General features: G+C 41.5%; 1 protein-coding gene across 3 annotated transcripts in view; it reads left to right on the top strand.

Moving 5' to 3' along the window:
- POLR3E (RNA polymerase III subunit E) overlaps positions 1–13,407 on the top strand; it is an 892,447-nt gene that overhangs the window by 662,305 nt on the left and 216,735 nt on the right. For all 3 annotated transcript variants that reach the window (XM_044089628.1, XM_044089629.1, XM_044089630.1), the window contains one exon: positions 1,090–1,154. In XM_044089628.1, coding sequence (XP_043945563.1) covers positions 1,090–1,154 — 65 coding nt within the window. The remainder of the gene's footprint in view (positions 1–1,089; positions 1,155–13,407) is intronic.

Here is a 13,407-nt window from a genome sequence, read left to right as displayed (position 1 = left end):
CAAAGGTCAGGCTGCAATGTCCTGGGCTTATTCTTATTGCTTCTTTGTGGCCCAGAGAACCTTTTTCTCCCATCCTGAGTGCCCTGGAAGAGAATCTTGCATAACTTAACTCTCTATCCTTTTGGTGGAACTGGGAATCAGAAAACAGTAATTTTTGAGGATGAGCATACCATTTTGCCCAGCCTGCTTACACTGGCACTGTGCATCTGGGGAAGGGTAAATCAGTAGTCCCATTCACTTAAAAGATGTCGCTGTTGAAGAGCTGCATATTGAATACTTTCATCTTAAAAAGTTTTGTACTACTATCGTGCACTCAAAGAACCAATACTAGTAAGTTTTGCAAAGATAACATTTTAATGCACTCAGGCTAATTAAAATAATCAAGAACAGGACTGCTGCCAATAAACCAGGTAGACGTTCCTTTTCCAAAGTCACAAGAATAAAGTAAAACACCAAAGGATGGAGAAGGAATGAAGCAGGAGCTTAAAACTTATAAAAAATCCGCCAAATTTATTATCCAAAGAACAAGAAAAATATTGTATACAAGGATTAGCGCTTTCGCTACAAGAGCTACAATCTGAAGAAGCTCTTGTAGCGAAAGCGCTAGTCCTTGTATACAGTTTTAAGCTCCTGCTTCGTTCCTTCTCCATCCTTTGGTGTTTTACTCAGGCTAATTAGTTGAAATGTGCTGGCAGTTGCTGTAGAAGGGTTTTATCTTTACACCCCCCCACTCCACCAAAGTAGTATGAAATGGGAAGTGATTTTATGTAGATATATATATATATATATATATCAAGGGTTTAGGTTAGTGTACCCCCTGCATGGGGAATTTTAATGAAACCGGCTTTGAGACTACTTGTTTCATTTAAAGCCCTTCCACCTTTTCATATTCAGTGCCTGGGCAGGGAGAACTGAAGGACCCATGGTATGGTGCCTAATGTGTGTTTATATAACCTTTATATAGTAAAGATTTGTAAAATATTTGTACCTTCCCCATGTATTTGGTTATTACAGGATGTGAAGATGCTTTGTTTACATAGCTTGAACATTGAATTTTATTTTTAACAAATTCTTGCATGTTTTGGACAGGCTAGAGAAAGTTTACAATCTCTCCAAGGAAGAAATGACTCCAAAGAAACCAGACCTGCAGTCAGGTAAGTTCTGTTTAGTAACTGCAGTTAGTTTTCTTAAAGTTTTTAGTAGACATGGTGGCCGATAAGTAAAGGTAAGTGGAAAAACTGATGTGCATTGCACCCTTTTGTACAGTAATATACATCAGGTGCTGCTAAAATAGTAAATTATTAAAACCATGATGTGCAGGATGGAAGAGGATCTTGCATGACTTAACTCTCTATCCTTTTGGTGGAACTGGGAATCGGCAAACAGTAATTTTTGAGGATGAGCATACCATTTTGCCCAGCCTGCTTACACTGGCACTGTGCTTCTGGAGAAGGATAAATCAGTAGTCCCATTCGCTTAAAAGATGTCAGCACATTTAAACTAAGTGTGGACTCTGAGTGATATATATTTATAACATAGCTCAAAGATTGTCGGGTTGGTGGGGGCTGGTAAAAACCTTAAATGAAATCACCAGAACGTAGACACCCTGCTGTGTTTGCAATTTAGCTGCAAATTATCAGACGTTCCTGCAGAACTTAGGAAGGGCTTAGAAGCATTGCAGGAATCTTCTGAGAGATATTTATTCAAATTATTTGTATTTATTTACTTTCTGTTGACTGCTTTAGTCCTACTTATGTATACCTTATTTTCAGGTGAGCCCTGAAGTGATATTCATACTGACAAGGGGGATTTTGACCCAAACAGGAGTTTCCTCTACTGTTTTCAGTAAATGTTATAAGATCTTTTGCATCCACCTCTGCTTCTGTCAGCATGTTAATTGCAATGAGATGAAGAGCTGATTGTGAAGATAGGATGCCTGTGCACAGTGAGCAGTGAGTTATAATGGAGAGTGGTATGCAAGGCTGAATAAGGTGATTGCATCATATGTTTTAAGTTCATGCTAGATGGTCACTAGGACATTTAACACCCTAACTAGGTGGTCGATATTTCTTAGGTGAATTTGACCCTGTCCGTCCAGTTATTGATATTAACTTTGAAAGTGACAAGAGTGCTGTTTTGTTTAAGATGTGGGAGAGGATATTGTTCCATATGTCTGGAATGTATTGGGTTGGATATTTATCCTTTTAACAAATCTTACTTGTTGATGTAAGCTGAGATCTTTGGTTGTGTTTGAAGAACCATTAGTTCTGCAGAGCTGTGAGAGGTTGTACAGGGTAGGAATTTTCTTAACTTTAAAGAGACGGCAACGTTAACTGCAATGGAGCAGATAGAACAACAAATGCAAGGGAAGGGAGGCAAATCTGTCTGGGTAACTGAGAGACTTGTGACTAGTGCTTTTTTAGGTAAGAATTTTCGAGGCTTCATAAATTGACCAGTATGCTTTAGCAAGGCACATGCCAGAAGTAGCAATATATTTTGTGATGGACCATATTAAGGAATGCAAACATGGGAAGTAAGATGTCTTCAGTTCTAGTTAGTTGGTCAGGATAAAAAATTCTGAAATATTGTGGAAAAATGATGTAGCTGCCCATGTTACTGATAACAGTATCAGTTTGGAGAGGTATGTCATTTAAATGCTAAGGCGGTGAGAAAATGGTTTCCCAAATAGGAACAAACATATGTTGGCATTTAGCTTAACTATTGTTAGTACACTAAAATTGTCTTGGTTAATCCCTGGTTGAAAGTAGTGTGTCAGAAGATGAGCGGAGTTCAGTTAATTTTGCAGACATTAGCAAACATGGAGCCTGGAACATTAGATATGATGCCAGGAAGGATAGAGCCCAGTACTAAGCCCTGTAGTGGACTCTGCTAATTACATTTTTACATTAAAGGGAGGCACCTGCAACTTTCAGTGCATACTTCTTAGAGGTAAGCATTTAGATGTTCAGTAGACAGTGTAGGAGTTTACATTAAATTTTGTAAACTTATGAATGATGCCAGCATGGGAAACTGCATCGATGGATTTGGCTAGGTCAGGATAGACCATGCAAATGGTATAACCATTGATGTTCGTGTTTCACTGTTGCATTCATCACATTAGGGTTATCCCTGCCAGGGTAGCCCTTGGCCGGCCCAAATACCATAGACTTAGTATTTCTGCTTCGGTTGCTGTCACTTGAGGACTGATGTCAGGTCATCAGTGGTATAAAGGAAGGCATCTGACGCCATTACATCAGTCTTTGTTTTTCATGGAGCCCGAAGCAGAAGCAGTCCGCATGTGTGCTGGTCGGCAGCTATGAGTTTCGTTTCCAAACTGAGGTTGAAGTCTTCGAAAGCTAAGTACCCCGTTGGTGGGGATCCTTTTTTCTTGCACTAACCAATGTCAGAAAAAGTTAATAATTGTCTCGCCTGGGGAAAGCAAATGCCACACCGGGACTTCCATTCTTACTGCGTCACTTGTCTAGGTCCAGACCACGACGTCCCTCTTTGTCGCTTCTGTGCTCTAAGGCCAGAACTGTCCATTGTCGGGCCCTTATTATAGCTAGATATTTCTGTTTACAGTCCTCTAATTCTGATATGGCTTCAGTAAGCCATACGACAGCGGATCTTCCAAAAATACACAAAGATAAAGACAGAGACTGCATAGGACCAAACCTTCCTTCCGTTAAGCTGGTCTTCAGTCCTCCGGAACTCAGTGAGGCGCTTTTGCAGCCCCTGATGCCTGCCTCAGTTATTTTGCAGGCCGCTACCGAGACCCTTTCGGAGTCTAGTATGCCAAAGAACTCTTCTTCATCTAAGGATCCTGTGGTCGTCTCTACCTTGGATGGGTCCTGAGCCACTGTGCAGGCACCAGCTTCCAAGGAAGTCCTTCGCAACACCGAAGCTCAACATAAACCGATGACTTCTTTCAAGACTACCATTTTTCTAAAACACCCAAGTTCCTCAGGCCCTGGGGTCGAACCACGCCCAAGAAACCAACTACCCATTCTCAGGCACCTGCTCCCTTACCTCAGTCTCAAATGCTTAAAATGGCAGAAGACCTTATGCTGATTAGGGGCCAGTCCACTCCTACAAAAAAGATCAGTCTCCAGTAGTTTTGTCTGAACAAGACTCGGATGAATCCGATGCATCTAACTATGAAGACATGCAGCCATTCTCCACTTATGAGGATTCTGATGCAGAGGAATCTGTTCCTTCAGCCTCTCCCCAGAGGATTTTTCCTTTGGGGAAACCCTGCATACTTTAAGGGAGCATTTCCAATGGGAGAGTCAAGACTTCCCACAGTCTAAAAAGAGACTCCGAGAGTTCTTGGACCTTCCACAACACAGGCCCTTAGCCATCCCCCCAGTCCTAGATGTGGTGGATGATGTCTTCCTTGAATCTAGCTTGACACCAGACGCCCTCCCGCCTGCTCGCTGAAAACCAGACAGGTACTTCAGAGTCTCTGACTCGCACAAATATCTTTTTAAAAATCCTACAGCTTACCCTCAGGTCATTACTCAAGGGCCTAAAGGGATTAAAACAACCTCAGTTAAGAATCCCACCCCCTCAGACAGGGATTCCCAAGCACTGGACAGCTGGGGTAAAAAAAGTATACACCTCAGCTACTCTTGCTATCAGGGCACTAAATTGTCAGTTCCATATGCTTAAGTATCAGCAGCATACCTTGGAACTCCTTAAACAAAAAATTTCCTCCATTTCTGCATGGGCAGAATCAAAAGATTTACAGGACTTCTGCTGGTCAAGTAACTGTGTACACACTTTGCACTGTGGTTTTGATGCCCTTGAAGCTTCTTGTAGGGCAGCAGTCACCGAATCTGTAATTAGAAGACATGCATGACTTAAGGAACAACCCCTGCCAGACCATGTCAAATCAAAATTGTTGGATGCACCCTTGCACAAAGATAACTTGTTTGGCACTAAAGCAGAAGAGTTCTTAAAAAAGATGGAAGAAAAAGCAAAAATCTGTGCAGACAGTTAAATATTTCTTACATGCCCAACCCCCTGGGTTCAGCAAGCATTTCCCCTCCAAGCACTGGTCCTTTCCTGCTCTGAGTAGACAGGGCCAACCTAGGTCCCATAGAAATAGACCCCCACAGACAGCAGCCCCAGGGGTTGCAGAGATCCAAGCAGTGGACTACCTCCACTTCAAAACCATGGAGTTCTAAGCCACCCCCTTATGGTAAGAACTCACAATGAGTTGCCCCTTACCAACCTCGCCTCTGTCCACCCTCATATACCCCTAGGAGGAAAGCTGTCTTCACTCAAGCACCTGGGCCACCATTACCAAGGACGAATGGGTTCTGAACATCGTGTCTCAGGGGTACAAATTCTCCTTCCACACCCTTCCAACCCCAGAAGGGTTCCCAGATCTACCACCAAATCAGTGGGCAGAGGCTCAAAAACAAATCCTTTCCCTGCTCTCCGTAGGGGCAGTAGAGCACATTCCTGCAGAGCAGATAGGCCAAGGCTTCTACTCCAGACTTTTTCTGGTGTCCAGAAAAGAGGGCACCTGGTGCCCCCATCCTCGATGTTTCCATTCTAAATACCTTTCTGTTGATCCCAAAATTCAAAATGCTCACTCTCCAACAGCTGCTTACCCATGCTCTCCAAGGACGCCTGGCTAGCTACCCTGGACCTGGAAGAGGCCTACCTCCACATTCCTATCAGGGAGTCCTTCAGGCAATATCTCCACTTCAGGGCAGGATTTCAACACTTTCAGTTCTCTATGCTTCCCTTTGGCTTATCTATTGTTCCCAGAGTTTTCACAAAATGCCTGGCTCCAGCCATTGCCTCTTGCAGATAAAGAAATATTCAAATTACCCCTACTTAGATGACTGCCTTATTCAGGCAGACAGCCAGGAAAAGCTGCTCAAAGACCTGGCCTTTGTAAAGGACCTACTAACCTCCCTAGGGTACACAATCAACAAAAAGAAATCCAAACAGGTACCCACCAAAAGGATAAACTTCCTGGGAGCAAGTCTGGACACAGCATCCCAGATGGCATGCTTTACACCAGAGCTTACTTCTCTCAACTGGCCATCAGGTTCCAGCTTTCTGCAAGGAAAACCCTGCAAGCTCTGGGGTTTATGGCCTCTTGCATAATCCTCATTCCGTATGCCAGGCTGCATATGAGGAAACGTCAGTGGTACCTAAAGAGCCTTTGGTGTCAACACTCTCAGGATCTGGAAACTCTTCTGTCTATAATTCCTTGCCTGAGGAAGGAATTTCTTTGGTGGGCAACAGCATGCTCCCAAAACAAGGGACTGCCCTTCTCCCCACTCCGCGCCACCCAGACACTCACCACAGATGCATCAGACTACGCTTGGGGTGCACACCTGAACAGCAGGTGCATACAAGGTCAATGAAACCCCTAGCAACTCCCTCTGCACATCAGTCTAAAAGAGATGCTGCCTGTGCAGTAAGCCTTAATAAGTTTCAAACACCTTCTTTCTCCAGGGGTTCTCATGATCAAGACAGACAACACCACTGTGATGTGGTACATCAAAAAGCAGGAAGGGACTCACTCCTACCTGCTGTGCAGGCTGGCCATGACCCTTGGGTTCACAGCCTCCTCCATACAAATACACCTGTTAGCTCAATACCTGTCAGGCTCTCTCAACTCCCTGGCAGACCTATTAAGCAGACCGCTCTTGGACCCCCACGAATGGCATCTCAGCAGAAGCACCTTCTTCCTAATAACTCAAAAATGGGGAACCCCGGAGGTCGACCTCTTCAACTCCCACACCAACCACCAGCTCAGCAAATTCTACACCAGAGGCATCACTGTATGGTTTGGAAAGTGGATGCCCTGTCCTTCCCCTGGGCAAACCTCTCGGTCTATGCCTTTCATACCCTATTTCTCATTCCCAGAGTACTGCTCAAAATAAGGGAGGAAAAACCAAGGACCATTCTCATAGCTTCAGACTGGCCCAGACAGCACAGGTACCCCTTGCTGCACAGTCTGTCCCCACTGCCTCCATGGAATCTTCCTCGGATTCCAAACCTCCTAACCCAGAGGGAAGGGAAACCCATGCCCCACAATTGCAAACACTCAGTTTGGCAGCTTGGCTTATACCCTAGCCCCTGACCAATCTGCCATCCTCAGTAAACAGGTTCTGGATGTTATCAGAGAGGCCATACACCCTAGCATCAGAAAGGCTTATGCAGATAAATGGAAAAGGTTCTGCACCTGGATCCAGGCTAAGGGGCCAACACATAACAGCCCTCCTTCCCTCTCATCCTGGATTACTTAGCTGACCTGCTACACAGTGATCTCTCGTTCTCTTCTGTAAAAATTCATGCCTCTGCTATTTCTGCTCACTTCCCCACTGAGCAGCCTCTCTTTTCACACCCTGTTATTAAACAGTTCCTCAGAGGGGCTAGCAACTTGAGCCCCCCCCCCCCCCCAGAAGGGCACCAACACCATCTTGAGACCTTAACTTTGCCTTGGAAGAGCTCACCCTGCCCCAGTTTAAACCAGCTTCTTCTGCAGAGCTAAAAATTTCTCTCCTGGAAGACAGCCTTCCTGCAGAGCTAAAAAATTCTCTCCTGGAAGACAGCCTTCCTCCTGGCCATCACGTTAGCCAGAAGAGTCTCTGAGCTGCAAGAGCTGTGGAACCCTTTATCATCTTCCATGCAGACAGGGTATCCCTCAGAACTAATCCATCCTTCATACCCAAGGTGGTGTCCAGTGTGGCTCTCAACCAATCCATTCATTTACCCACCTTCTTTCCTAACCCCCAAAACAAGGGGGAAAGGATTTTGCACTCTCTAGATGTGCAGAGACAGCTCCGATACTATCTGTACAAGACTAAGCCCTTCAGGAAGTCTAATCAATTGCTGGTTAGCTTTGCTTCAGGGGCAGAAGGCAAAGCCATCTCCAATCAAACCATTTCCAAATGGATAGCACGCTGCATCCAGTTTTGCTACAAACAGCATGCCAAGCCTCCTCCCAAGGGGGTCAGGGTACACTCCACCAGAGCAGCCTCCACCTCTGCAGCTTTCCTCAGAGGAGTCCCCACCAGGGACATCCTGGATGCTGCCACCTGGATATCTGTTCATACTTTTACCAAGCATTGCCACCTGCCTCTCTTCTCTAAATCCAGAACAGGGTTTGCCTCTGCAATCTTGCAAGGCATGCTAGCTGGCTTCCTGGACTGCCTCCACCCATTTTCCTCAGCTTTGGGAATCTACCCAAATGTAATGACTGCAACAGTGAAACACGAAGAACATAGTACAGTTGTGTACGCTTACCATAAATGTAGATGTTCAAGTGTATTCACTGTTGCAGTCCTGGTTTCCCTCCCTCCATCCTCCTTTCTCTTTTTTTCTTGTTCCTTTTTCCTTACAAGGGACATTTTGGTATTTATTTTCCACTGGTGGGGTTCTTCCATCAGAGCCTGGCCTCCTACTTTGGGGTCTCCTGACAGGTTATGGCAAGGAAAACTGATGTAATAGCGTTGGATGCCTTCCTTTATACCACTGATGACCTGCCGTCAGTCCTCAAGCAACCGCAACTGACGCAGAAATACTAAGTTTATGGTATTCGGGCCGGCCAGGGGCTATCCTGACATGGATAACCCTAATGTGATGACTGCAACAGTGAATACACTTGAACATCTGCATTTATGGTAAGTGTACACAACTGTACTTTATGCAGGTTTTCTTCACAAACTGCTATGTAAACCCCACCCCTTTACTGTAACAATAATGTTTTTTCACAGTTGTTATATGTCCATAATTTTTTATTTTAATTTTGGTGGTGTCCATAATATAGGGGCATTGAGAACTTCCACATTTAAAACTGCCACCCTGCCCCAAATTGTAGTTGTTCCTTTCTAAGAGTCCTTTAAATGAAATGTCCTTCTTGTACACAACTATAGGTTTAGTACCAACTTTTTCCTGCACTTCTAGATCAGAATGGGAAATCCTCCAATATTTATTAATAATATTCCCAATATCATAAAAATTCAAAGTAAATGTAAGGGTTAGTGCACGGGTTTACATAGCAGTTTGTGACTCATGTGAAAGTTATGTGGGTAAAACTAAGAATGCACTTAGATTAAGAATTTATCAACACCACTATGACATCGAGCATAAAAATGAAAAAAAAAATGCACTTTATAAATACATTAGTAGTCATCCTAATCATGCTTTTAGATTTATTATAGCAGAGCAGGTTGACCTGGGGCTAGGCGGGGGACCAGTGGATGACTTTCTGGAATTTATGGAACTGAAGTGGCAAATTAAATGCTTATCAAGCCCCAGGGTTAAATGATAGAATTTCTGTGTGTCCTGTACTGAGACTGAAATCTATGTTTGTTATGAATAGTGCAGAAATACTTCCCCAATAACATTTTTAACTGTTTATATATTTTTTGTTCACATATATATATGTATATAATATCTACATATATACATATTCTACAAGTATATGTAATTTTATTATTTTTTTATCAAATTGTGTTTGCATTGTGGTTTATTAGGAATGATTATTTTAAATGAGTAAGGAGGATATGATGTAATGCCTTTTTTAGATGATTGGCTAGGAGTACTGTTTAAGCTGTGATGTACTGTATTGATTTATTCTGAAGAAGTCATACCTGACGAAAGCGTTTAATTAAAGTTCATTCGATTATATTTGGTGTTATCTCTGCCTGCAGTTATTTGGTTTGTGAACTGTTTATACTTCAAGTTTGTCTAATATGGATGAAGGCAAACAGCTGTCTAGCACTGATGGCACTGACTTACAGACCGTTCTTAGGTCTGTTTCTGCATTGGTTCAGACTGTTGCGGACTTGTTGAAAAAAGTTGACAGATTGATGAATGATTCTAGTTCCGTTGATTTAAATCAAGGGAACACTGTCAACACGCAACAGTCTGCTTTTTCTGTAATTACTCCTGGCTAAAGGACTGGTTGCCATGACGATATTGGTGAGGGCGACTGTGGTTCCAATCTTCAAAGTGGAGCAGCCCTGCAAACACAGAGTATGCACGTAGCACATAATGACGGCAATTCAAACTTCAGTGGAGGAATGGCTGAAAACTGAGTTCGGACTGAATCAAGCAAGAGGTAATAACTTCAGTAACCAGGTGACACTAGACCAGCAACTTTTTACATTTATGGATTTGCTGTCAAAGTACAAAAGACTCCAACTTGAGAACGAATATCTTTTGGAGTGTGTGAGACGTGAACAAATCCCAAAGGGACTACATTTCTGGAAATATCCCACTGGCTTACTGAAAGACTCGCATCTACACAAAGAACTACTACAGTTTTTTTTTTAACAGGCAAGGTTGCGAATTATTACAATTACTAATTACAGACAATAATAGAAAAATGTCTTTACTTCTTAGAGACATTAACAAATTGGACTCTAGTATAAAAAATGACCTATTATTTGATGTTAAAGGGAATGATTTTCAAGCTGTGTTTAACAATGTTAACATTGAACTGGTTGAACTAAAGAATAGAAAGGAGAAAAAAATGTTGAGGGATAAAATAGATTATGAAGGGGGTAAGGAGTACCCAGAACCACCGAGAGGGCAACAGAGTCAAGTCAGGGATAATATTCATTTACAAACAGCAGGGCATGATTTTGAAGTATTTGATCAGGACACTACTAGCACTGAATTCCCTTTAGAACAACCCACTCTGTGGAGATTGGAGAGATTAATGAACCAGAGGCAGGGGAGGCAAGAATATTACAGACATGGGAACAACTTTCAGGAAGCTTCACAGAGGGAGAGTTGGGGCCCTTACCGGAGATGAATGATGATTGTGGTACTGCCAACAGCAATATATACATTATTATTGTCAATGAAATTGGTGACTTTAGTATTTATTATTATAGTCAGGTTTCAATAAGTACTGAATGGGTTGATTTGCTTTCAAAAGGGATGAATTTTGTACCTGAAAGGAAGGGAAGTACTGTTGACACTATTTTACAGACAGTTGAAGCTTTTCACTAGAAAAATGAATTTAGCTCTGTATTTTCCTAATTCTAACATGATGACCAACCCTGTAGCCCTTCGGAGGCCCAGTACATTCTTTCCCCCGCCTCATCCTTTAGTGCAACTTTTGAGGGTCTTTGTGAAATTGAGATTAGAGTGGCATTATGCAACGGAAATAACACTGTTGGCATACAAAATTTGAATGATAGAGAAAAAAACAGTACTGAAAGATATAATTGAGCAGAGTGAAATTAGAATAACGGAGCCAGACAAGGGTGGGGGTCTAGTCATGATGAACCTTGATGACTATAATAGTAAAATGTTTGAATTGCTGGATAGTGAGGTTTACTTGGAAGTCTTGCGTAATTAATTAAATTTAGCTTATCGTAACATTGATTTAGACTTGGAGTAACTGTTACTTAATGGACAAATAACTTGAGACGTATGAATTTTTAGTGACAAAACACCCTAGAATTCCAACGATTTTTGGCATACCAAAAATACACAAATCTATTCCCAATCCACCATTGCAACTAATTGTGGATGCTAAGGCTTCAGAAACTTTCAGTATTGCTAAATTTATTGATAGTAAGGTTAAAAATTTCTTGATAGTCGTACCTCAGTAATTAAGGACTCATGGGACTTTCTTAGAAAACTTGAACAGGGGATGTTTGACAAGGACCTTATCCTGGCTACTATCAACGTATGTGACCTGTTCTCAGCAATACCACATCAATTAGGTCTTGAGTGGTTTTATGAATTTCTGTGTGTTAATAGTACACTTGACCATGACATTATATTAACAATTCGGACTTGCATGGAAATTGTACTAGAGAGCAACTTTATTACCTTTGAGGGGCATTTATTTAAACAAAGGCAAGGAGTTGCAATGGGTGCGTGCTGTGCTCCAATTTTTGCTAATATTGTGTTAGCATATTGGGAGGACTTATATGTATTTAACTCTGAGTTTAGGACTTCATGGGTATTGTATGGGCGATACCTAGATGATATTGTCCTTTTCTGGAAAGGTAGTGAAAACGACCTGAACAGGTTTTTCACCTATGTTAATGGTACTACCACTTTTTTGAGATTCACTATTAATAAAGAATTTGGTTGTGAATTATTTGGATGTTACCATTAGGAAAGACTATGTAAATAATTGTTTTACCTCCCAGTTATTTAGGAAACCGACCTATTCTAACTCTTTATTGCACTTTGCAAGTTGGCACCCATTGCATCAAAAGAAGGCCCTGATAAAAGGTCAATACATGAGACTGGCTAGGATGGACTCTGACCTTGATGAATTTAACAGGGAATGTGAAATAATGAAAGATATGTTCTTAAGGAGAGAGTACCCCGAGACCTTTGTTACTGACATCTCTAATGAGGTTAAAAATAAAAGGACAAGTGGCCATTTTTTTTCTCTTTGTTAGCCCAGGTTAATATGAATGGTTAGGATGTTCGAGAATGTAGGCCCTTGGCTTTTGGACGTGCACTAGCCCTTACATTTACTTCGAATTTTTATGATATTAGGAATATTATTAATAAATATTGGAGGATTTTTAATTCTGATCTAGAAGTACAGGAAAAAGTTGGTACTAAACCTATAGTTGTGTACAAGAAGGACATTTCATTTAAAGGACTCTTAGAAAGGAACAACTACAATTTGGGGCAGGATGGCAGTTTTAAATGTGGAAGATGTTCTCAATGCCCCTATATTATGGACACCACCAAAATTAAAATAAAAAATGATGGATATATAACAACTGTGAAAAAACATTATTGTTACAGTAAAGGGGTGGTTTACATAGCAGTTTGTGACTCCTGCGAAAGTTATTATGTGGGTAAAACTAAGAATGCACTTAGATTAAGAATTTATCAACACCTCTATGAGATCAAGCATATAAATGAAAAAAAAATGCACTTTATAAACACATTAGTAGTCATCCTAATCATGCTTTTAGATTTTTTTTTTTATAGCATAGCAGGTTGACCTGGGGCTACGTTGGGGACCAGTGGATGACTTTCTGGAATTTATGGAATTGAAGTGGCAAATTAAATTAGATGCTTATCAAGAACCAGGGTTAAATGATAGAATTTCTGTGTCCTATGCTGAAACTGAAATCTGTGTTTGTTATGAAAAGTAGGAATAGTCACGATCAACACCACGGACCTTATACACAGGTTTATTAAGTTAGCACGTTTGGAGGGAACAATGTCTCTCCTTCAGACAAAAGTAAAAGCCATTAAACTATAGGCTTAAATACCACAATCCATTGGCTAATTACATTAATTAGCAAACACAATCCACATGTATTTAAAGAACTCTATATATATGCATCTTTTACAACCATTACAATTCCCAAACTAGATGCTTGGTAAAACCAATCAACACTATTTACATAAAGTACATTAAAACACATTAAAATT

The sequence above is a fragment of the Protopterus annectens genome, chromosome 12.part0 (genome assembly GCF_019279795.1).
Source record: "Protopterus annectens isolate FY-2018-M chromosome 12.part0, PAN1.0, whole genome shotgun sequence".
Taxonomy (NCBI): domain Eukaryota; kingdom Metazoa; phylum Chordata; order Ceratodontiformes; family Protopteridae; genus Protopterus; species Protopterus annectens.
The sequence above is the reverse complement of the archived record's forward strand: the minus strand, read 5'-3'. Positions and strand labels throughout refer to the sequence as shown.